The 22,651-nt window shown below is 57.8% G+C and overlaps 5 protein-coding genes across 5 annotated transcripts; 2 read left to right on the top strand and 3 right to left on the bottom strand.

The window, feature by feature from the left end:
* Positions 1 to 3,375: 3,375 nt before the first annotated feature.
* On the top strand, positions 3,376 to 4,905 carry SLS55_000465 (uncharacterized protein; the record flags this gene model as incomplete). The annotated part of the gene is made up of 1 exon (XM_066771976.1): positions 3,376 to 4,905. The coding sequence occupies one exon, from the start codon at positions 3,376 to 3,378 to the stop codon at positions 4,903 to 4,905; it is 1,530 nt and encodes a 509-aa protein (XP_066637255.1).
* Positions 4,906 to 10,357: 5,452 nt separating this feature from the next.
* On the top strand, positions 10,358 to 11,047 carry SLS55_000464 (uncharacterized protein; the record flags this gene model as incomplete). Its single annotated transcript, XM_066771975.1, has 1 exon — positions 10,358 to 11,047. The coding sequence occupies one exon, from the start codon at positions 10,358 to 10,360 to the stop codon at positions 11,045 to 11,047; it is 690 nt and encodes a 229-aa protein (XP_066637254.1).
* Positions 11,048 to 12,017: 970 nt separating this feature from the next.
* thp1 (uracil DNA N-glycosylase Thp1) lies at positions 12,018 to 13,019 on the bottom strand (the record flags this gene model as incomplete). The annotated part of the gene is made up of 1 exon (XM_066771974.1): positions 12,018 to 13,019. One exon carries the CDS (start codon positions 13,017 to 13,019, stop codon positions 12,018 to 12,020), a length of 1,002 nt encoding a protein of 333 aa, XP_066637253.1.
* Positions 13,020 to 14,738: 1,719 nt separating this feature from the next.
* SLS55_000462 (uncharacterized protein) lies at positions 14,739 to 15,616 on the bottom strand (the record flags this gene model as incomplete). The annotated part of the gene is made up of 3 exons (XM_066771973.1): positions 14,739 to 14,890; positions 14,966 to 15,238; positions 15,292 to 15,616. 3 exons carry the CDS (start codon positions 15,614 to 15,616, stop codon positions 14,739 to 14,741), a joined length of 750 nt encoding a protein of 249 aa, XP_066637252.1.
* A 3,251-nt stretch (positions 15,617 to 18,867) lies between these two features.
* SLS55_000461 (uncharacterized protein) lies at positions 18,868 to 21,934 on the bottom strand (the record flags this gene model as incomplete). The annotated part of the gene is made up of 2 exons (XM_066771972.1): positions 18,868 to 21,551; positions 21,931 to 21,934. The coding sequence occupies 2 exons, from the start codon at positions 21,932 to 21,934 to the stop codon at positions 18,868 to 18,870; spliced, it is 2,688 nt and encodes an 895-aa protein (XP_066637251.1).
* Positions 21,935 to 22,651: the final 717 nt, after the last annotated feature.

Below are 22,651 nucleotides of genomic sequence, written 5' to 3'. Positions count from 1 at the left end.
CGCACCCATGCTTGAGGTCACTCGTCCGCGCAAATCCTGTTCGTACCTGTGTCGGTTTCCCGCATTGGGCCGCTTAGCCGAACGCCTATCGTGCTGCGCGAGTTCTAGAAGGCGCGAGGCCATGCAGCGACCTCCACTCCGCGAACTGGAACGCGGTCTGAGGATCGAAATTTGCTTGCTGAGCCATGCTTACCGAGATCTAGTGGTGTTGAACATCCGCAATCAGTGAGATTGCCGTCTGTCTGTGCCGCAGCGCGCTGTCACGCGGCTCTGTTGGCTGGTGGTGGTGCCATCTCGACTCCCGTCTGGCCCTCCGTGACCCTCAGGTGAGAATGCTATCGTGTGCGACATCGCTGCGAAACAACATGGGGGCCACCGCACGCCATACAAAGGGTCGGAGTCTGGAGGTCTAGTCGTGGTACAATCGGTGTTCTTCCAAGTCACTCCACAGCCCACACTCGTCCCCGCGAATCCCCCCGAATTGCCCCAGGCACCCTAATTGAGCGAAGCTCGTGCTCAAGCTCTGCGGCCACCATTTTCTCTGTCCACACTTCCCTGTTCCCTCGTGCGCCGCACAACATGCCAGACGCCTCATCCGCCGGCAGCCATGCCATCATGATTGTGCTTCCCACCATCTTTGCAATCATCCTCCTCATTCTGATAGCCACGTATGGACCAATCATGTACTGAAAGTCCTTCCTTCCGCCCTAACAGACAGTAGTACTGCAATCCTCCTGCCGCGCCTCCCAAAAAATAGCGATAACGAGAAAAGCGAGTGCCGCAAGAAGCGCATGCTCAATCTCGAACATGCATGCAAGTCTCAGATTTTCAAAGACTGGTGCTCGAAGCATGAGTCGGAGCACCCAGAATACAAGTCCGAGCATCCCGTTTGGTATGTATCTTACTGCCTAGACCATGGTTGAAGCATAAGCTGACTGAGATCGACTAGCGTCATCTGCCTAGAAGAGATTGAGGATAAGGCGCACATCCGCGGACTGGGATGTCTTCACGTCTTCCACCAGGGCTGTCTCGACGACTGGTTTGACCGCTTCAACGAGTACTGCCCGCTTTGTCATCGGCCCATCCTGCCGTCTGTGTGCAGCAACAGCAAGAAATCCACTCGGTCTTCTGTGGATACGGCGAACGATGCCGCCGCCATGATGGTTTGAGCGGGTGGCTTTGGTGCGGAACCGCATTCACCATCCCCACCATCATCACGGGCATACCTCCGGTCGAACACTCCTTCACGAGGGATCATCCTGAGTCGTAGAGACGAAGATTTTTCCCTGCGTACCCACTGCCAACACAGCGTTTCCATCGCAAAGGAACGCCTTTAGGACCACCGCAGGATCTAGTAAGCGACCGGTGAAGAGCTAGTTCTACACAGTACAAGGACAGATGGCCCGGGCCTCCGGTCTAGACGCCCGGTCCCTGTAGTTAGAGCCACGCTCTTCACGCAAGATGGAAAAGGGTCTGCGCGGATCTTATGGGCGCTTCTCGCCATGGCCAGTGCACTGGCGAGGGTGCCGGAACGGGAAGGCGGCTGCATCCGAAACGTCCCAAGGTTACCCCAATGAGCAGCAGAAGCATCGTTCGCGTGCAAAAAAGCGGCGCAGGATGAGAGATCAAGTGCTGATCTGCGCCGGCTATCCGCCACGGCGACCCACAACCCACGCTGCCGGCCTGGAGTACCCCACTATTGGCTGTCTCGTGCCGCCAGGGAGACGGCAGGCGAGGAGATCTCAGCGGCAACGCGCTCGCTTCGAAGGTAGATTTTCTGTGCCTGAGCTCCGCTTGCGCCGCGAGAGGGATGGTTGCGCGTCCCTGCGCGCGTCGCAAGCGGACAGGGTCCTAGGTGCGGGGTTCAAGTCTAGGCTCGTTTCTCCCGGGCGTTCCATTTCTGCTGGAGTATGTGCTACCACCAGCGTTATGCATACATAGTAGTTCGGAGCACTGGGCTGGATGGAATAAGAAACGGCTGAGGCGTTGGCCCAAGCCAGATCAGGGTGGCGGCCGGGCGGCAGCTGGCACATGGCGCTGAGACGCTGACAGCTGGGCAGGGTCTGGGGCTGGTGCAATAATTTTACGAAGTAGGGCCTCGTACGCAGCCATCTTGTACGGAGCTATAGTTGATGACTAAAAATGGCATATCTGGTGCAGCGATGCATGCAAAAGAGGGTCCGCACACCTTCCCAGCAGAAAAAGCAGCGGGCCTCGGCGGCCGACATGGTGTGATAGGCCAATTGGCGTTGCTGAGGGCACAGTAGCTGCGGAGCGGTGACAGCATGGCATCGAGGTGCAATATATCGCAGGATGCAGCCGCACTCGACGCGCCTTTCGCCATCGGCAGGGAGGCGCTGCACAGCACGGGAATGATCCCAGTGCTGTGGCCTGGGACGCTACTCGTGCGGCAGGGCGCAAAACCGGTTCTTGTAGCGTCGCATGCTCTCAAGGCCCACCCGTAGATTGCATTGCTCCATCTGGCTTGCCGTATGCGTGCAGCCGGGACGAGGAGCGAAGGCCGCTGCGGGCGCGGAGCTCGGGCAGAGGTGCGGCGCAAGGCCAGGCCGCGGTGAGACAGAAACGCGAGTGCAGCAGTCGCATTGCGCGCTAGGGCCGGCTCGGTTGCGCGGGTCGCTCCCGCTGCAGCGAGGAACGGCGGCTGCTATCTGTTGTTCTGCGTCCTCGTCCTCGTCGCCGCCTCCATTCGCGCGCGGCGGCGCGGTGCGTCGCACGGGCGGCGGCGCTGGAGAATCGGCAGCGCCTCGTCCTGCGGGCTGCTTTGGGCGGCGAGGTGCTTATGACAGGCGCGCTGGGCTGGGATCGATCGAACCACCCCCCCATGCACAAAAGTGGCCTGATCTTTCCGCCATAGGCAAGCGGCGAGTCCCAAGGATCTGCTGCTCGCGCCCCTTGGCGCTGCGCCTGCTGTCCGCCTGCGCTTGCCCTGGCGCTCCCCGATGCGCAGACCTGAGCACCCGACGCATTCCGCCCCTCTGGCGAAACACAAGGCCGGGCCCCAGTCATAAGGAGGGGCATCACGGAGGCTGCTGCTCGGTAACCACACCGGACTCGCGCCCAGGACAAAATTCGTGTGCCAGCCATCTCGTCATCGCTGACCGACATCCCGCCTCGCCCTCGAATGCACTTCACGCTCGATCCGAACGAACATACCCTCCCGCCGCAGCTCTACAACTAGCGGCCTCCGCCCTCAGAGCTCGCCACTGGACCCCCGGCGCTCTCACCACCCACTCCTACGCCTCCGATTACCTAAGCCTGCGACCGCCTGCGTGGCCCTTTGCCGCCGCCCACCTCTCCCGCCCTTGGACCACGACAGACCGCCGCCGCCGCCCCGATCACTGCTTGTCGCCGGGGATGGCTCTCAACTGGAGTTCATTCCTAGGGGATGACGGCCTGAATGCCCAGGACGGCCGCTGGGACCAGCCGTCGGCCCAGCAGCAGCAATCGCCCCAGCAGCAACAGCAGCACCACCAGCAGCTACCTCAGCACCCGAGCCGCCCGCCTGCCCAGCATCCTCGCGTCTCGAACCCTTCAGCTCCTGCCGGCCAGGTCTCCGCCGCTCAAATGTCACAGAGCCGCCCCGCCTTCAGCCCGTACGAGGACGGCAACCCGGAAACCTACTTCTCCGACGCCTTTTACAACGATCCTAATAACTATTTCCTCAGCGACATGGAGGTCCTGGAGCCGCTGGGTGCCGTCACCATCGCCGGCTCCACTTCCGACTCGTCGCCCGAGAACTTCAACGACGTCGTCGACTTGACCGACCCGAATGGCCGTATGCCGCAGTTCCAGCAGGCTCGGTCAGCCAATGCCATGAACCGGGCCGGTGCCCAAACCAACCAGTCCACGACAGGCCAGCAACAGCAGCAGAGCAAGCAGGGCCCGCCCTCGACCACTTCGCTTGCTGAGATCCAGCAGAACTTCGTAACGGCGTTCCCGCAGGACCCGCGCTCGGCCGCTTACGTCGAGGATCTGACCTTCCCCCAGGGACCCAGAGGCGCTGCGAGGAACTCGGTTTCTGCGCTGGATACGGTGAATGAGGTGCCCGAGACGGACATGACGACCAAGCGTAACAAGAATGCCGGAAAAGCCGACTCGCTCTCCGCATGCTGGACCTCGCCTCTCTGCCCCAACCACAGCAAGGAAGGGACCCCTCCCAACCCATCCACTTGTGGTGGGGCATGTGCACCATTCCTTTTCGCCAATACGGACGATTCCAGTTTTAGTGGAGCCATCGATTCCTCGCTGCTGACGCAAGATCCCATCCCCTCCAAAGAATCGCCCGAAGGCGTGGTTGAGATCCAGAACCGACCTCGTTTGAAGCGCAGCGAGAGCGAATCGAGCCGTGAACCCTCGGGACGTCTCTTCAGCAAGAGTACCTCGGGAACCGCCGAGCCGCCGCAGCAACAGCAACAGCAGTCGTCAGCATTGAAGAACGAGAGCAGCCCAGATTCGCATTCGCCAGAGGACATGAGTGTCTTACCGGGCGCGGACATGGGGGACGGAAAGGGCAAAACCCGCCGCCGTTTGCCACACAACCAGGTTGAGCGCAAGTACCGCGAATCTCTGAACACGCAGCTCGACTCACTCAGGCGAGTGGTTCCGGCGCTCCAGCAGTCTTCCAGGGGCTGTGAAGGTGGCGACATCGAGGATCTGCCCACGCCGTCGAAGCCCAGCAAAGCAGTGGTCTTGGCTAGCGCTACGGCATACATCAAACAGATGGAGAAAGACAAAAAGCAGCTCGCCGACGAGAACCAGCTCCTCAGGACCCGCATCAAGGCGCTTCAAGCCCTCGTCAAATGCGAGGATTGCAGCCTGATGCAATACGTGATGGATCTGAAACTTCACAACGGTCCACCTGCACCCGCTGGCTGCCGTGGGTGAACGCACGTACGCGCGCTTCGAGACATGAATCTCTGCTTGTCGGACGTTGCTCTTTTTGTCTAATGCTCTTTGCGCTCGTCATAATTGCGAGCTTTCTGTTGCTACACCGTACACACGACCCACCCCCCACTCATGCACACTCACCGCCACCTTCACACACTAAGCGAAGTGCAACTGAGCATTTACAGCGCGCATATTTCTATTGCTTTTTTCTGCTTCAAAAGGCTATTGGCGTTCAGGGATAACGAAGAGCGCGCTAGTAAGCTTTTCCTTTTGTTCGGCTGAACGCGCTGGAGGAGCACGGCGTTACCTGGCTATCTCTTGGTCTCTCGACGTCTCCTATTCCTCTCCTTTACGAGTTTTCAAAAAACATCGATTGCTCGACGAACGGTTTCTCGGTTGATGAGAATGGCACGGACGCGGAGGTAGTAGGGGTTGGGAAAAAGGGAAAAAAAATGGAAGAAAAGGATAGGGGCCAAACAGACTGATGGTTGGACCTTTTCTCCCGGCTTTTGTCTCTTCCTCATCTTTGCTTTCCCCGAATCTTGGGGAGCTTCACGATCTCTCCGCGTAAAGATGCGTCCAACTCGGTTTTCTGGTTTTTTTTCTTCGCTCACCCGAGCAGCACTGGGAAAGGGCGACTAAATCGGGAGGGAACGGAAAGTGTTTCCGGCATCTGCTGATGTGGTATGGCCGGTGGGATGATATGGCTTCCGGAAAACCTGTTCTACAAGCGCCAGAATCGATCATTACCTTTTGACTTCTGTCGGCTCGAGCACCCATAAACCCTATCGCATGCCGCGCTGTGCACTGGCATTGGTCAGGTCGATGAAAATTGCCGCGCCGTCAGTTTTCCGCTCGTCGCTGCTAACCACAGGGGCCCACATATTACTCTAGTTTGCGCGTCAGTTCATTCCTGCCTCCCTCTTTACTCTTACCTCATTACTCATGGCTTCCGGGTCCTTGCTTTTTTGCTTTCGCGTAGTCGTAGAATCATCGCCGATGTGTTTGTCCCTTGCTCGTATTGCTTTCCCCCGGTCGTCAGCCAGAGCAGCGATTCCGTCTCTTCCGATCGGTAATCTCAAGGATTCCCATATTCCTGAACTTCTCCACAGGGGACTTGGTATTGCGCCGCTTCTTCCTTCTTCTCCACATCATTAGCCAATCAAGATACCCATACTTTCTCCGAGCGAAGATATCCGCAATAGCCGCCCCGAGAGGGCCCCCCCCTGCTGTTTGTACAAAGCCGATGCACGCACGCTGGTGGGGATGTGATGTCTACGTTGCAGCAGAGCAAGCACAACTTTGCTTTTCCCCCAATCCTGCAGTGTTCCATTTCTCTCCCGCCTTGAAATGCCATGAGTATTGCTTGTATGGGAATCAAACTCCGCAAATGATAGCTCGTGCCGACGGCTCCGACAACATTATGCTTACCATTCTTCTTGGGGATGGGGGGGCGCACCTCTTCCTCGACTTTTCATCAAAATCAAATCAATCCCCAACGCCCTCCCCCCTTCTCCGCGCAAACTGCCGTCGGCTCTGTTCGCCAATAATAATGCAAATGCGTTCAAATCAGACACATGTTTCCTTGCTCGCTCGTTTTCGTTGCCGCCAATCTCACAACCTCTAACTTTCCTCGCTTCATCGAAATGACCATGGAACTTCACCCATTCTCGTTTGTATTCTTTTCTTTTCTTTTTCTCCGGTCGCCTTTCCCTTTCGTGTTCGTACAAAGCTTAATTGGACGACGAGCCCGTCGTTCTTCCGTCCGTAGCGTAGCGTAGCGTCCGTATCACTTCCGTCGTCTCTCATACTTGTTGCTTCGCCGGTTCGGCTCGCAGCGTTCGTAAGGTCGCCACGTCACTCTCTCCTCTTTCAATTCCGTCCTGAATAAAATCCCTCTTACGTCGTGCTCCTCTCCGTCATTGCGGTTGTCGTTGCCGTTCCAAGTGTCGGACACACCGCTCCAATAGCCGTTGCGTTTGTCGTCAGCATCGCCGTCGTTCGCCACCACGCGCACGCTTTGTGATGATGGTGGTGATGATGATGGGTCGGCTTGGTGCTGCAATCCTGCCGACCAGTGCCACCATGTAGTCACATCGGACGTGTCCCAGCGCCAGAGGCGGCGGCGGCGGTGGTGTTTGTGGTCTTCTTCATGTACGAAGCACCTCTTTCAACGCTGTGCGATCGCGATGCGGGCCGGCTGTGGTGGACAGCTGTTGTTTTCTCGTCATCCTCCTCGTCCTCGGCGTCGTTGTTCTTGTTGGTTCGGCCGGGGCGGTCGGCGGTGGAGAAGGTCACTGAGCGGCGGGTAGGCGAGACGGGCGGTGCGTTTGGGTCGACGGCGGAAGAATGGGTTGAGGTCGGCGAGGATGGAGGAGGGGGAGTGGAGGAGCCCTGGGTTCAATCGGTGTCAGCTCTAAGTACATGCATACGTATATAGACTGAATAAACATGTTTAAAGGGTAGATTGGACAGCAGTGGGATACAGATGGGATGCCGAGTGGTGTAGCGTCAGGGAGCCATAGAATTGATAGCAGGAGATGATGGGAGGTTTTCGAGAAGCATGAAGTCGGGCGAAAGATGATCGAAGATCCCGAAGCGAAAGTGTACAGACGAGGCAGAAAAATGCGACGATCAACACGAGGAGACGTTTCCGACATCTTCGGCGGCTCGAACTGTGGAGTCACCACCACTGAGTCACGGCGCGTCGTATCGGACGGTTCGATCAGCTCATCCAGACGACGATGCCTAGCTTTCTTTGGGGGCAAATGTGATTTTGTGGGTAGGGTCGATCGAGAAAGAAAGTGGCGCGTGTGCAGCGGTACCTACCAGAGAGTGGCCCTCCAGGCGCCGGACGACTACGCCATCATCGAAGGATGTAGGCTCGAAGAGCGTCGTGCGGAGTGAGGGATGCTGTCGGAAGGTGGGTGAATAGGGCGGTGGGGGGCACCGGTGGTGTTGCTGTTGCGACGGCAGCGAAGGCTCCGGGGATTTCTCCCCCTGTTGTGCTACCGGTCCATGGGAAGAAGAGGTTGATGGGCGGGATGAAGACGGAGACGAAGACGAAGGGGCCGAGGACGACGCGCCAAGCACAGCACCGTATGGATCGTAGACTGTCATGCGCAAAATTTTGGGCTGGTGGATCTGGGTGTCCGAAGAGGCTGGGTTACCTCTTTGGGTAAGCGTGTGGTGTATGGGTGTCAACACCGGGTTGTGGGAGGTGGAAGGGAGATAGAGTGTCGCGCGGGGGGCAGCGGAGCAATAGAAATATGGTCTGTCTGATCTAGTCCTCGACGCCCGAGCCAGGAGAGGAGGGCAGCCGAGCGAAGCCGCCTGAATCCGTCGAAGGAGCTGCAAAGTAGCATGCCCCTCACGATTGGGGGCATTCGAGGCGAGACCCTGCGAATCGAAATTCCCTTTTAGCTGCCCGCGAGAAGCAAAACAAGGCTGTCGAGCAACGGGCCGTGCCACGCAGCGGTGTTTCCTCAAGCGTCTTGTTGGGTGCCTGCCCTTGGTCGAGGGGGCCAATGCTGAGCAAGGGCCGGGCTGGGCTGTTCATCAGCCCGGTCGTCATCATCATCAGGCGATGCTGGCGGTGGGCCCACAACCACGTGTTTGTAGGGCTGTCGGATAGCGTTCGTTCAGCTGGCTTTGGCCCTTCTGGAATGCGAGCGCGTCGGATGCGGGCCTTGGTGCGCAGAGGAGGCGGCACAGCGGGCGGGCCACGAACATTGGCAGCGGCGGGCGCCGGACCAGCGTGCTCGTTACGGGGTCTCGTCTTCAGCTGCGCGCTGCAAGAAGTTGTTGTGGTTGGGGCAGCCGAAAAAGGCAAGCTGGTGTTGTTCTCCCAGGCGCGAGCCGGAAGCAGCAGGCGGCTAGCTGGAACGGGCAGTGCGGCGTTACGACCGCCTCTTCGGCGCGTCGGTGGTGTGACATTTCATCTGGGGTGATGATGGTGTGCATGGACGCCGTTCCAGCAGCTCGACTCCCTACTCTCCTCCCCTAGAAGCCGTCACGGGCCGCTTGACTCTTGTCCATCCTTCGCAATCCTTCAGATCCCGGCACCCGTCCGCTGTTCGATGTTTTCCCGAGCCTTGGGCGAGGGGCCGCGCGCCCGATGACCTGGCACACTTTGGCTGCCCCTAGGTGCCGTTTGGGCGCTGGCAGCAGGGCCAAGTCTTCTACGTGCGCTGACTATCGTGCAACGCGGTCGCCCTCATCTCGATGCGGTGTTGAGACGGGGTGACAAGTCACGTCACGGCTCTCTCCATTGTTATGACGCCCACCAGATGCAAGGCGTAGGGTGAGATGCGCAGCCTCTGGCTTGCCAAGAAGAGTAGCGTTCGCTCGCTTGATGCTGCGGAGGCCTGCCGCAGCGGCGGGGTGGGGAAGCCCAAGTCTGGAGGAAAGGGACTGCCTGCTGGGCCGGGGGGGCGCCCAAAACGAAACGAAAGGACGAACTGACGTCGCGGTGCCGTGATCTTTTGGCGATGCGATCCAGCGCAGAGTTGCGGCATGGCCTGCCCCGCGCCGCGTGCGCACGCATTGCAGAACTGGCTGCCTTCGCTCTCGCGCATCGCCGTGGCGATTGGGGCCAAGCTTCTGGACGTTGGCCGGGCTGGTCCGTGGGCGCGAGACCCTTGATGCCCCTGCCACTGAGTCGTGTCACGCCGTTGGTCTGTTCCTCGCTTCTCACGCCATCAGCCACCCGGCCTCGCCCACACGCCCAAACGCCCATTACCCGCGTGCGGAGTAGACGGGAACGGAGCGAGGATGGCTTGTTTGACGGGAGAGCGCAGCGTGGAGTGCAGCACATCAGACGTCAGACCATGCGCCTGGATTCGCAACTCTGATCAGTGAGCCCACCCGTTCCCTATAAGGACCACCACCAAGCACTGGCACTCGGCACCCAAGCACTTGCACTTGCTTTTCCCGCCGTCTTCAAATCAACCGGCCCGCACCGCACCTTTCTGCAATCTAACCTCTCACCCTCTCATCAATTTCACCCGACCCGCTTCATCAAGCCGAAGGACCCCGCCGCTTGGACCCGAGGCCACTCTTACCCAAAACGGCAATAAATCTATCGCCACCGAGCTCTTGTGCCGCCTGCTCCCCTCCACCCACTCCCGCCAGGCACACCACCTCTCTCCAGCTCCGCACGAGCACCCCTAAGTCACCACTCTCCTACAAGAACGTCCGCCGCGGCGCCCAACCACCCAAGACGGCTCAAGTTCACGCAACCCTGCCCCTCCCGGCCTCCACCACCAACACGATGGCGCGCCTCTCCTCCCACCACCACCACCACCGCGGCAGCACCGCCACCCCTAGCCCCACTGCCTGCGCCACTGCAACCCAGAACCACAAGCAGCAAGCCGTGAAGGGAACCAACCTCATCTCCCCCCAGCAAGCGCAACAGGCCGCGCAGCTGCGCCGCAGCCTTGTGGCAGCAATGCTCAAGGACATCGGCATGCACCAGCAGAAGCAGCAACAGCAACCCCTGACGACCACCACCACGTCTGCGCCGGCAAAGAAAGCGTCCCCCGGCCCTCAGCCCTGCGGCGCGCCGGCCGTCGCCATCCAGCAGCGGCTGCGCAGCCGGCGCCGCGACGCGCTGGCCCCCGACTTCGACGTGCGCGAGACGGAGAGCGCCTTCTACCTCGAGGGCGAGCTGCCCGGCGTCGCCGACCGCGGCGCCGTGCGCCTCGACTGGATCGACCGCCGCACCCTCTCCATCGACGCCAAGATCGAAAAGGTCGACCTCGAGATGGAGTGGGGTCTGCTGCGCCCGATCCGCGTCGGGAACGGCAAGCCTCGCAGGCCCAGCACGTCGGCGAGCAGCACCTGCAGCGAGGACAACATGGCCGTGGACGAGCAGCAGCAGCAGCAGAAGGAAGAGGACGAAGACGTCAAGATGGCGGCGCCGTCGCTCGAGGCGCAGCCGTCGAAGCCGCTCGTGCGCGAGTGGCTGAGCGAGCGCCGCGTCGGCCACTACCAGCGCACCTTCACCTTCCCGACCGACGTGGACGCGTCCGCCATCCGCGCCCGCCTGGGCCAGGGCTTGCTGCGTGTGCTGGTGCCCAAGGTCGTCCGGGCCGGCTCCCGGTCCAAGCAGGTCGACATTGAGGATTGCGAGGAGTAAGAAGCAGTAACGATGAATGTCTTTTTGCACGGTTGTATTAAATTTTTGTCTCACGAGGAGTTGAAGAGAGAGTGGGAGGGCTACTCTGGGTGGATAAAGGGCGTCTTCTTACCATCGGCGTCTTGCTTCTTCCATCATCTCTCTGCGTCGGCGTTCAACATTGGGAGGGGGGTGTTCTGCTCTTGGATGCATGCATGCTGGAGGTTCTGGTAATGGCGCATATACCCGGAAGGACTTGCATATTGGCGTCCTGGGTTTTGTCAAACGGCACGGTTTTACGTTGGGAATCCTGAAAATTATTCTCTGCACATATTTAACGACGACGCTATACACAATGCAGCATGACTATTTCGCGATCTATCATTTGGACAATCTCGTGCATGAGAATGGGTGAAGACAGCATGGCACATATGGAGTAAAGAAGCAAAGACTGAGAAAGTCGCGACAGTGAGGTCCATTGCTTCCTGTGTGCCGTTGCACTAGTCACTTTCACAACATTATCCGCGCGGTGGGCCCACCTCTCCTTCCGTATTCGGTAATGTCAATCGGCATTTCTATTACTCACTGGAGCGGACCGTCGGGCGCGTCCGCTGATGCGAACTACAGCAGATCTCCGATTGTTTGGTGCGCTCATACGATGCAGGAGGGGGCGCCCGAGCAACTGGATCCTTCCGGCATTTCTCGTGCCTTGCATGGGGAGCCGCCTCGCGCAAGGTCCCATGACTGCAGCTACCGTAACCTTCGTTGCCCGCGACACGAAGTGGGGCGCGGCACTATTGTATACACGAAGACGCCGCACAGCACAGAGAAGACGCAGCCGGAGCCACCGCGATAAGATAAACCTGCTTTTTGAGAGCTGGGTAATCCAGATCGCGATGAGTTCATTCGATAATGGGCTCGGCATTGGCCCATATGGCGTTAGCTCAGGGGATTGTGGTGACGGGAGTGGTATCACAGCAACCACTATGCTTCAGCTCGATGACGATGCCGTGGAGCGCTCTTCTCGTCTTTGCTTGACCCACTGTCCGAACGGTCTCCAAATTGCTTCTTTTTCGGCTGGCGTGGTGGAGGCCGCCAGTCCACTGGTAGCCGTGGCAACATAAACACGCGCGCCTTGCCAGACATCATCTTTCTTATCGTCCGCTGCGCTCCCGCTCTCGGGCTTCCCGATGTTTTCCTTCTCGTCTTGCCAGCCGTACTTAAACTCAGCTTTGGAAGGGTTGCGGCCGTAGCGCCATCGCCATATGGATTCCCATATGCCCTTTCCCACGATGCACACGGCCTCGGGTTTGTACTCCCGGATCTTCGCCTCAAGGATTGGCGTGCCGGCGGCCTGTTCTTGCTTGGAAAGCTCGGCCTCATTCTTGCTTGGACGCGACACAAGGTTGGTGTTCCCCATCGAGTACAAGCGCGGCAGATCCACGTCCTCTTCCGGACGGCACAGTCGATCGGTCAAGCCCGATGAGTGCAGCAACTTCCAAAACAGGTTTGACGGGTGGGCATATGCATGGCCGGCGGTCGCAGTCCGCACGCCCGGGTTAAACCCGACGAAGACACAGATCAGCTTCGGCTCGAGGATGTCCGTCAGCGGCTTGAGGTGGGCGTAGTGGGACGGCGGTGCATATTTGCTGGACGCACATCGCTTTTTCGCGGGAGATTGCGCAGCCACGTCCTTGGCGCGGGTGGTGAGACCTGGAGTGGTCCTGGCCCGCTTCAGCGCGGGTCTGGAGGAGCTTGTTGGTTGCGGAGACGCGGTTTTCCCCGGACTGGTGGCCTCACTGTCGGGGTAGTGGAATTGCTCGAGGCGGCCGTTGAAGGTGGAGGCCGGTCGGGTGATGTCTCGTCTCTCGTGCATGGCCGTGTCAGGCTGGGGGCGTGTGTCGTCGCGGGGCGGTGTTGGCTCGGTGGAGGCGCCATTGGCGCTCGCGGACTGCTCAGTTAGCTTGGACCTGCCGGCGCGTGTCTGGACCATGACTTGTGTTGTTGCAAAGAGGACATGATGGCAAGCGAATGCGGCTGGAACGGCGTGGAGAGACGAGTGTGACGTGCCGCCTGGCCGGTGCGCGACTGCCAGGTACCCGCCAACCACGCTAAACTGGATCTAGCATGGTCGGCCCACTGCACTACCGCCGCGCTGCCAACCACTCTCCCTCCCCTCTTCGCTCACCACCATCAATTCAAATCCTCAGGTCCTGCAAGGACCTGCTACACCAATCCGCATGACAGTTCGCGCCCTTGCTGCCAGAACTGGCGGGATCCCGTTCTCTGACACGGCTGCCCTTGTTTGCTGCTGCTTGGCACATCGTTCATCGCAAGGGACAGGTCTTCTGCTGCCTGTGATACAGCAGCAAACTCTTGACTGACGGAGCAGACGCATATCCGGCTTATGCGCTCACTGGATCTTCAGCCGCCACGCACGCAGCGCTTTTTCACATCCAATATTCCGCATCATCCAATGGGCCGCCGTAGCTCCCTCCAAACGAGCATTCACCGTTACACCTCATCCGCAATGAGCTTGGAAATGCAATCCTATGCAGCTACAGTCGCAATTGTGCGCCAATTCTAATGCTACATCTCCGGACTTTGGCTCCACATGGTCTCCAAGCGTGGAATGCGTACTACCTCCGCTTCCCCGCGTTCGTCCAGTGCAGCCTCTTCCTTTCTCATGTTGTACGTTCTCAAGTCAGCCCAGGGGAAAGTTCGAGAGGTATAAAGAGCAGGCTGGTCAAGTGCTGAAGTCTCCTTTCGTCACAAGCAAACGAATGCTCTGAAAGGTCCATCTGCACTCACAAGACATCTCAATCATGCGCTTCATCAGCCTCGCTTGCGCCCTTCTCTCCACCGCTCTTGCGGTCAGTGCATCTCCTCTCGCCAATCCGGATGCGCCAAACTGCAACAAGGACTTCTCTAACGAAGCCTGCGGCTCTTGCCACTATTTCCGCCAGTGCATTGACGATCGCACCAAGGCCTGGATCACCCCATGGTACGCTCTTATAGAAGCATCTACGCGAAGGCTGACTAGACTAATGGTACTTGAACAGCGAGGGATGCGACCACACCTCTTGGTGCAACTGCACTGCTCCTCCCGACATCCTCGACCCTCCGCAACATGCTCAGCAGTTCCGGTTCTAGACGGACCACGAACTCACACAATTGGTTGCCCCACACGAGCGCAAGGCCTTGAGAAATAGCCATGAACCGTTATGGCCTTTTAAAGTTAAGAACTGGAGGCTGTAAGTTGGCGTGTTAGTAACCGAAGTGATTTCTTGTGGCGAAGGGGTTACAGTGCCTGATGTATGCTACTATGTATCACTTGAACAGCCCTAGCTATCGAGCAATGATTGGTCATCAAACCTACAATGGACAGCGTGCCTCTGGAGCAGTCTCCCTCCCTGTGGAGGCGTTTTGGTGCCGTGCCTCATCAGTAGTTGTGGTCTAATGAAAACAGACAGAGATCAATCATGCTTTCATCGCGATGGGAGTTTCTTCTGCGGGATGATTTTATTTACAACGAACGTCAAGTATTTACGGAAGTCGGACCCATGCGCTAATTCCCATTCTCCATCCGCTGAGACAGCCGTTCTCACTGCGAGACAGATTACAAGGTGTTGAGCATAGGTCCCGCAGGTCGATCATGTAAGCGAAGTTCCCCCTGTCCCAAGCTCATTTTTCTCCCATCCGGCGAGATGATCTAGCAAGAAGGGAGAGCAGAAAGCCCGCCCTGAGCACCCTTACAGTTGGCCGTGGTGGACACCTTCTCGCTCTTGCCATCGCCCTTGACGACGCCCTTGTACTCCTGGCAGACCTTCTTGGACTTGCCGCATGAGTTGCTGATGGTGGCAGCTGTTGGACAGGTGTGTGATTAGCCGCATGCCATACCAAAGGGAATAGTGGGAAGGGAAAGAGGACACCACTTACTGTCGCCGAAGTTGGAGTTGATGCCAACAAGGTCAGAGGTCACGCCGTTCGTGCGAACGCCATCGACGACGACGTTGCGGGGGCCGCCGTTGGCGGTGCAGTCGCCACAGCTGCGGTACAGCTTGCCAACGTTGACGACGGTGAAGTTCTTGATGGTGACGGTGCCGCGGCCGTTGTGCTGGACGACCTTGTCCTTGGCCTCCTGCGCGCCGCCGCCCTGGATCAGGACGTTTCCGGTGCCGAGGGCGGAGATGGCGTCTGGTTGTTCGAACACTTGTCAGCGAAAAGCAAACCTCTCGGCTGTGTCCCCTCCGCTTTCAACTCACCCTCGCAGACGTCACGGAACCAAACGTTGGTGAGCGTGCAGGCACCCTCGCAGTGGATACCCTCGAGCTGGTTCTTGCCGATGATGACGTTGGAGATGCTGGCGCCGTTCTTCAAGATGAAGACGGCGCTGTCGCTGCCGGTGTCGGCATCGGTGTCGCACTCCCTGCCGCGGTCGAACTCCTGGTTTCCATAGTCCTTGGAGCCGGAGATGGTGCTCGGCTCGGAAAGAGAGATAATGTTTCCAGAGCGGGTAGGGATGTTGAGAGTCTGCGCAGAGGCGAGACCCGCCAGGGCAGCGGTCAGAGCAGCGTAGATGAACTTCATTGTGGAAATCGGAGGTAGGATCGCAGATTCGGTGAAATGAGCTGAACTGTTGATCTGAGATAGTCCTTGGATTCAGTGCTTTCGAGCGTCCTTTTAAACCCCATACCAAGACAGTCGTCCACCAAGTCTCGTATCATGCTGTAGTAGTTTCCGTGTGCACTTGCGATGCCAAGTACACCTAGGCCAAAGCCAAGTCAATGCCGTCAGTGGGTGGGCTATCTCAGAGCGGCATACACGGTCGTAAGTTGTGGCGAGTTCGCTTCGTCCCGGGTGCCAGCCGTGGGAGTAGCTCGTATCTTAGAACCTCTTGGCCAGCCATGATTTTCAAACACTTGAAGATGGCGTTACTTGGCCCAACCCCACCTGCGCGAATTACATGAATGGCTTTTCCCTTTCTATGAGATAATTATCCTTCAATGGGAGCGCTTGATGATCCCCCAAGCGCTGGCAAGTTTGCTTCCCACTACAGTGGAGGGACCTCGATCTTAGGACACCTTTAGGATTACGCCGAAGTACGCTTGTTGTTTAGCCATGCGGACCGGTGGCCAAGCAGCGGTAGGATGCTGCTAGCAGCTGTTTCACAGTGCGGGTAATGGTGGGGGCGCACAAACGCCGTATCTCTTGACTTTTCATGGTGTCGTCCTCCCTTCTGATGCACCAGCCAATTAGTGTTAGATTGTCTTGACACTGTTTCCACCGTGAACAGCTCACGCTCGGTTCCATGACTGTAATCATGTCCTAATCATCACACCCAGCGCTTCTCGGCCGTTGCCGCGGTGAGAAGCATGCATTTTCAAATCGTATGATGCTAGTCTTGTCATGGGTTGCATGCCGCCGGACGTATGCAAGCCAGGTCATATGTCCGCACGGTCAAGGATGGTTCCACCAACCACCATATGTTTGCAGTCGCATCTCCGCACCTCCATTAGGCGATCTTTGCCGAATTAGTCAGAATGCGATCTGGGGTTGCCCCACCCGGGTACGAGCTTATCTGGTCTTTGCCTGCATGAAGAAAGCTGCCAAGCCGCCGATGCTTATTCAATCTTCTGTGGCGTAATGCCGTAGTTTCAGCAGCGGGTCGGCTGCGGTGAATGCTCCTCCCCGCTCGTACTCACTTGCTGCTCGGCCCGCTGGCGGGCCCGCGGGCCTCGGTGCCGCCGTAGTCCTTCCGCTACTGCCAAGTAAACTGGTGTCTTGGTGCAAAACCACACCCGGCCGAGACATCCGTAAACGCTGGCGAGTGGAGCAACTGACTCTGAGGGGCTGACTGCGGTGGCGGCATCATACGTCCAGTCCCGAAATACCGCCAGCCGCACCCGACAATCGGCAGCCCGGAGAAGAAGACTGCCGTAAAACACTTTCCCAATTCGGACATCTTGGCAAGCTCCTTTCTGCGTGTTCCCCGGACGCCACCGACTAGCCACGCGCCAGTTTTCTGTACCGGTTCCTGCTCGTGTAGGAAAGTAATAACCCGACCTTCTTTTAAGGGTTGCTCCCACATTGCTTGGCAACAGCTTGAGGGGGCGGCGATTGGTGCTTAGCCCATGGCGGACTTCCGCTCCGCCCCCGCGCCCAGTACCCTTGTTGCGAACTGCTAATCAACGTCCATCGCTCAACAATTTGCCTCAGAAGCACACTGTCCGTGTAGCGCTCCAGGCCTCTCGCGGAATGCTCTGGCATCTCCCGAGGTGCGGTATTGGCCGGTAACATGGCCACATCCTGCCCCCTTTCCTCCCTTTCCGCTGCCCAGGGCGCTCGTCAGCCGGGGCATTGCACGCCGAGGGGGACTCCGGGCACAGCCTCCACTCACAGGCTTCCAGGTACCGTTTTTCCTGCCGGATCCCAAATAGGCAGGTCAGAATACTGCCCGCCCGCCACTTTACTCTATTGCTCACGCGGCTCACTACAGCCGCCTATTTCGCCTATTTCATTCACGGAGGCGGCTCATGCCGAAGTCGAGAAGTGCGTGTCGTTCCTTTTCTCTGGCACACACCACGTGTATACGATGCGCTAGCATCGGAAAACCACCAGGATGGAGGAGATCGACAGAAGTCTGTTTTCTACGTTCTGTTAATACTGTTTCTACTGTGTATACGGTGCTAGCTAGTCAGAGTCGGCGTCGTTATTCCCGCACTTTTACGCCATATGCTTTGGCTGTGAAAATACAGAGGTCGTCCAGGAAGTGAAGCTTAATTTCAGGTGTGGGAAACGGTCACAAGCCTCGTCGGATTTGTGTGCATAGGTAAATCCGTCGGAAAAGCGCGCAGCAGGAACCATCCAGACCCCATTGCCTTTGGCCACAGTACTCTCGCCTAAGCAGGGCAGTCACATTGCATGTACTAAATTGCGTCGGACTTCTTCCCGAAGACACGGCTGATGGTGAACAATTCTTGCCGTTCAGGTCGTGGACCCGCCTTTGCGAGTTTTCCTTTCCTGTGCTCACTTTCTCTACCTTCTCCCACCGTTGGTCCATTGCTAAAGAAGCAGGTGTGACGAAGGGTCGAAGTTCAGTAATCAAAAGTGATGTTACTTCTCCTTCCCGCTTACATGCATTCACAAGGGTCGCGAGGTTCCGAGAATATCACTTACTCTGCTTGGCACCTATCGCGAGTTGAACCCCGCATCCAGTTTGCTCGATTTTCGTTTCCATTTTTAAATCACCTACTGAATATAGTACACGCAAAGCCACCTCTCATGAGAAGAGCAACCGCTTCATTATTCATCCCGTCGTTGCCGTTCCTTCCACCTCTCATCTGATAGCCGCCGATAATTCCACACAAAGAAAATCTCCCGTCTTTGGTTGACAAGTAAGTTGAAGTGTCGAGAAAGAAAAATGCAGCGAGTGCACGCCTATAGAAAAAATTCCCCACGCATTATCATCCCCAGAAAGAGAAAGACTATAGCTCCCGCACGAATTAGAAAAAACAAACCAAGTGAGGTGGAAGCCCAAGGGCGGCTTCCCAAATGTTCAAGGGAAGGAGAGTTACCAAACAAGAACACGAATTCTCCACTGTATGGGATAAAGAGCGGCTGTAGCTGCAGAAAGCCGTTAAAAGGAAGCCTGTGGCTTTGTATGTTGACCACATTCGAGACAGGATGTTGCTGGTCCGCGAGGAACAACAACTCATAAAGGTATCAGTCTATAGCACCAGACTTGATATGGTTGGAAAGCCCTAATCGAGGGAGCGATGGAAGGCCATAGTAAGGCCTGGAACTGGAGTATCGATGAGCGTGCCCGAGGCCAGAAGAGATCACTGCACAATAGTAGAGGGGCGTGAGCTCCTCTGGCGTAGACTGTTGCGAGAACAGGAAAGAGTGTTCATGAGTCCATGCGAATTGGTGAGGATCTTGTTGATGGCGATGAGGCTTTGCCGGGTCATTTCTTGGTGCATGCTCGCCTCGCGAGCAGCTTGTGCAGCCTGCTCAGCGGCGATCTTTGCATGCTTTGCGCTATCGATGGCACCAAGCATAGCTGTTGCCACAGAGAGCAACTGGTGCTTCTTGGAGTCATCCTCTTGCTCTCGGGCCATCGTAGTGACGCGCATTGCCAGGGCGGTGGTCTGAGTCAGTTCAGACTCCTGTGCTATCTCTGGAGGCGGCGACGCGGCCAAGCACTCAGCAGGGTGTTTGTGACAAGTCTTCGTCAGTGTTCCGGAACGACCAGGGCTGCGTCGGCACGAGGGCGTTTTGGCGACTCTGTTTCCAGACCTCTTTCCCAACTCGGGCATTGGGCTCCCAGTCGAGCTGACCTTTGTGTTGGAGCGCTTCTTCTTATCGCCTGTCTTGCCTGAGATTCTGAGATCACTCCTCTTGTGGAAAAAGCCACGGAAGCCAGACATGGTAAGCTTGGCCTTGGACACGGACCGCTTCTCCCCAGATACGGACTGGGACGTATCGGTCATAGCCTGACCCGAGCCTAGGCGTGCAGATGAGCCACGGCCGTTCGAAGGCTGAGGGATGTTCGATGGGGTTGCGCTGTAACCATTTACGAGACCATAAGGGCTTCGCAAGCCAGCCGTACCACCCCGTCCAGATGATTCGCGCCTTTGAATCGAGGGATCTTTGGATGGAGCCCTTGAAGTAGGCCTGTAGTCTTTGGCTGGAATTGGCGGGCGTGATGAGGCTATGGAAATAACCGATGATGAACGTTTCATGTTCGCAGCACCCCGTGTGAGGCTGGTGACACACTTGCTGCTGACGGTGCTATGGCCGGAGTCGGAACGAACCAAGCCACCACTGCTATGGTGAGCCTGACTACTCCTGAACACATCGCTATAGTGGGCACTGGTCGGAGACTTGTGAGCTTTGTCCACGTAGGCCATAGCGAGCGCAGCGTCTTGCTTGAATTGAGGGTTCTCGGCGCCCTTCCTGTGGCCACCTTCAAGCATAGCAAGGGTCTGAGATACTGCAGCAAGTCTCTCATTGTCGTCTGGGATGTTCTCATCTGCTTGTCCTGGAGTGGGTAGGTGGACTGACTCATTATCGAGCTGGGGAAAAGAATCAGAACTGTAGTGCTTCTGCTCGGTCGCAGATCTGACCGTGAAATTCTCAGCCTGAATCGAGTCCGCGCTGCTTCGATGACGCAGTGTCTTTGCAGGAGCTGCAGTTCTCGACTTAGCACGCATACCGCTGCTCGCATCGCTTTGACCAGAGGCCTTACGGTGCTCGTTGGTAACGGCCCGCCGGTGCAGGTCGCGAGACCTCTGTCCCGATGACCTAGCAGACGCAGAACTGACTGGAGGAACAGGAGGCGAGGGCGTTGTTTTGCGTCCCATGATCAGTTCGTCGGCGTCTGGAGAAATCGTCAGCGTGGGTCCATAGTTAGACATCAATCCACTAGATCCACCACAGGAAAGACGCTTCGTACGAATGCCCTCATTGTTCTCAGTCTCTACCCAAATCAAGCTCTCTGTCCGACTCGAAGGCCGTGAAACTGTGGTCTCGGTTTGTGCAGACAGGGTCGTAGGGTCGGCATCAGTGTCAGCACTGAGATGCTTATACTCTCTGACAGTCCCGCTGAGAGTAGGTCGGCGCTGCGGGCCGCGCCTCATGACTGTGCTCGTATCCATGTCCTGCTCGATCCTTCCAGTGTCGGCGCTTTCAATGGTGGACAGTGATTTGCCACCCAGAGAGGAAGGCGTGGATACTTTGGCCTTCAGAGTGAAGACCGCGGGACCAGAAGGCATCGAATGTGGAGAGGCGTTGCGGGATGGGACGGGTATGGCACTTTTCTTGCGCTTTACATTCTCCTGGTGGTTGACGGGAGAGCGAGGAAGTCCCATGCCGCCACTAGCAGGCCGAAGCTCAGGGGAGCCTGAATTCGGAGTATCCATGCGAGAATATCCGCCAGGGTGGTCCGAGTACGGCTGATGGAATGTTTGGCGCGTGTTGTTGGCTTGCGTTGGGCCACTGGGGCGAGGGTTGCCACGCGGACGAGGAATGGCACCGGCGTTGGTAACCGGAGGTCTCCGTCCGGGCCTGGATTTCGGGGAAGGAATGTCAACCAGCTTAGGCCTCGGCTGAGGGAGAGAGGATCCAGCGGTGTGATCGGCTGAGTTGCTCTTTGGATTGAAGCTCTTGGGTGGCGAGGTGGACCGGTTCAACGGAGGCTTCGCGCCCGGGTTGGATGCTCTCGGAGGCAGGGGGTTTGAGATCTTTTCTGTACGGCCACTACTCGGCAAGATGTTCTCATTGCTCGTTTGAGCCACCATCTTGATCGTAGGCCGCTGCTTACCAGGGGAAGCGGGGGTTCGGCTGTTCATGGGTATACGACTCGATTCGGGTGGCATAGGGTCAGAATGAGTGCCTGGTGTTGCGGGCTGAGTGGGAGAAAGAGTTGGCCAGTAGTCCCCAGAAGACGTGCCCAGCGAACGACTAAGAGGCTTTTCAGATGCGTCGATGAGCGTGCGACCCTCCTTGTAAGGGCTTGTGCTCACTACATGAGCGACAGGGCGGATCGGCAACGGCTTGTCAAGTGGGGACTTCAACGAAGCTACATGAACGGACTGCGAGTCTGTGGGCTATGTAGAGTTCAGCAAGCCGCACCATTAGGTGAAGATCTTGGTCTCACCTGAGAAGGACACTCTGGAGAAGGAGCGGGGGTGCGGCTCGTGTCTGCGACCGGGCGGGCGACGTCCTCTGCGTGTTCGCCGCTCGATTGCTTTGAGCCAAATGCGGCCAAAGTTAGAAGCGTGTGGGGAGTCGGAGTGCGGCGGGGCCTAGGGTTGGCGGGTGGCTGTGCGGCCGAGGTGGAGCTGCGTGAAGCAGACGCACTGGTGCTGATCATGAAGTGCGGGTCGGTGTTTTCCTCGGACTCATCGGCGGATGAAAGGTCGTGCTCGGCGAGACGCTGATGAGAGAGATACGACTTGGGTCGAAGACTATCGAGGAACTGAATGGAAGAGCGTCTTGACGCGTACGCGTGCGCGTTGGGATCGCGCTCCCTCAGCGGGCCCGGCATGGTTCCCGCCGCCGGCGCTTCAAGCGAAGTGAAGCGTGAGAAGTAATGTTGGTTTGCGAGCAAAGGAGCAGCCCGCTGGTAGTAGGAAACGAGCGTGAAAAACGAATGGAGCTGGTCGGTAGAGCGAGGTTGCGAGAAGGCAGGCCGGTAGGGCGGCTCGATCGCGGGGAGATCGGAGGAAGGGTCGAGGGCGCCGTGGGTTCGCAAACCCAACGGCAGTGACGAAATGCACATCACTCGACCGCCAGCAGCGCCGGCAGCAGCAGCCTTACCCTCGAACAGCTCCCAGACCACAGCGAACTGGTCCTTGGTCGCATCTTGCCTGCCCAAGCTCTTGTGCTGCACTGCCATGATTCGCTGCAATCATACAGCCAGCGTACATGCAGCAGCAGCGCACCTTCCCGCGGTGTGGTAGATGGGTGGTAGAGCCTCAGCCTTGCAGAAAACACGGAGTTCCAGTGACCGGGCTGTCGGGCACTGGGGAACTGCGCTTAAGTACGACATTTCACGAAAATAAAGCGACGTAGGAAACAAATGCGGGCGTCAGCTTCCAAGGCGTAGCCATGTCTTTTATT

This window comes from Diplodia seriata (assembly GCF_021436955.1).
Source record: "Diplodia seriata strain FDS-637 chromosome Unknown scaffold_1, whole genome shotgun sequence".
Lineage (NCBI taxonomy): Eukaryota > Fungi > Ascomycota > Dothideomycetes > Botryosphaeriales > Botryosphaeriaceae > Diplodia > Diplodia seriata.
This window is presented reverse-complemented; position numbering and strand designations above follow the sequence as displayed.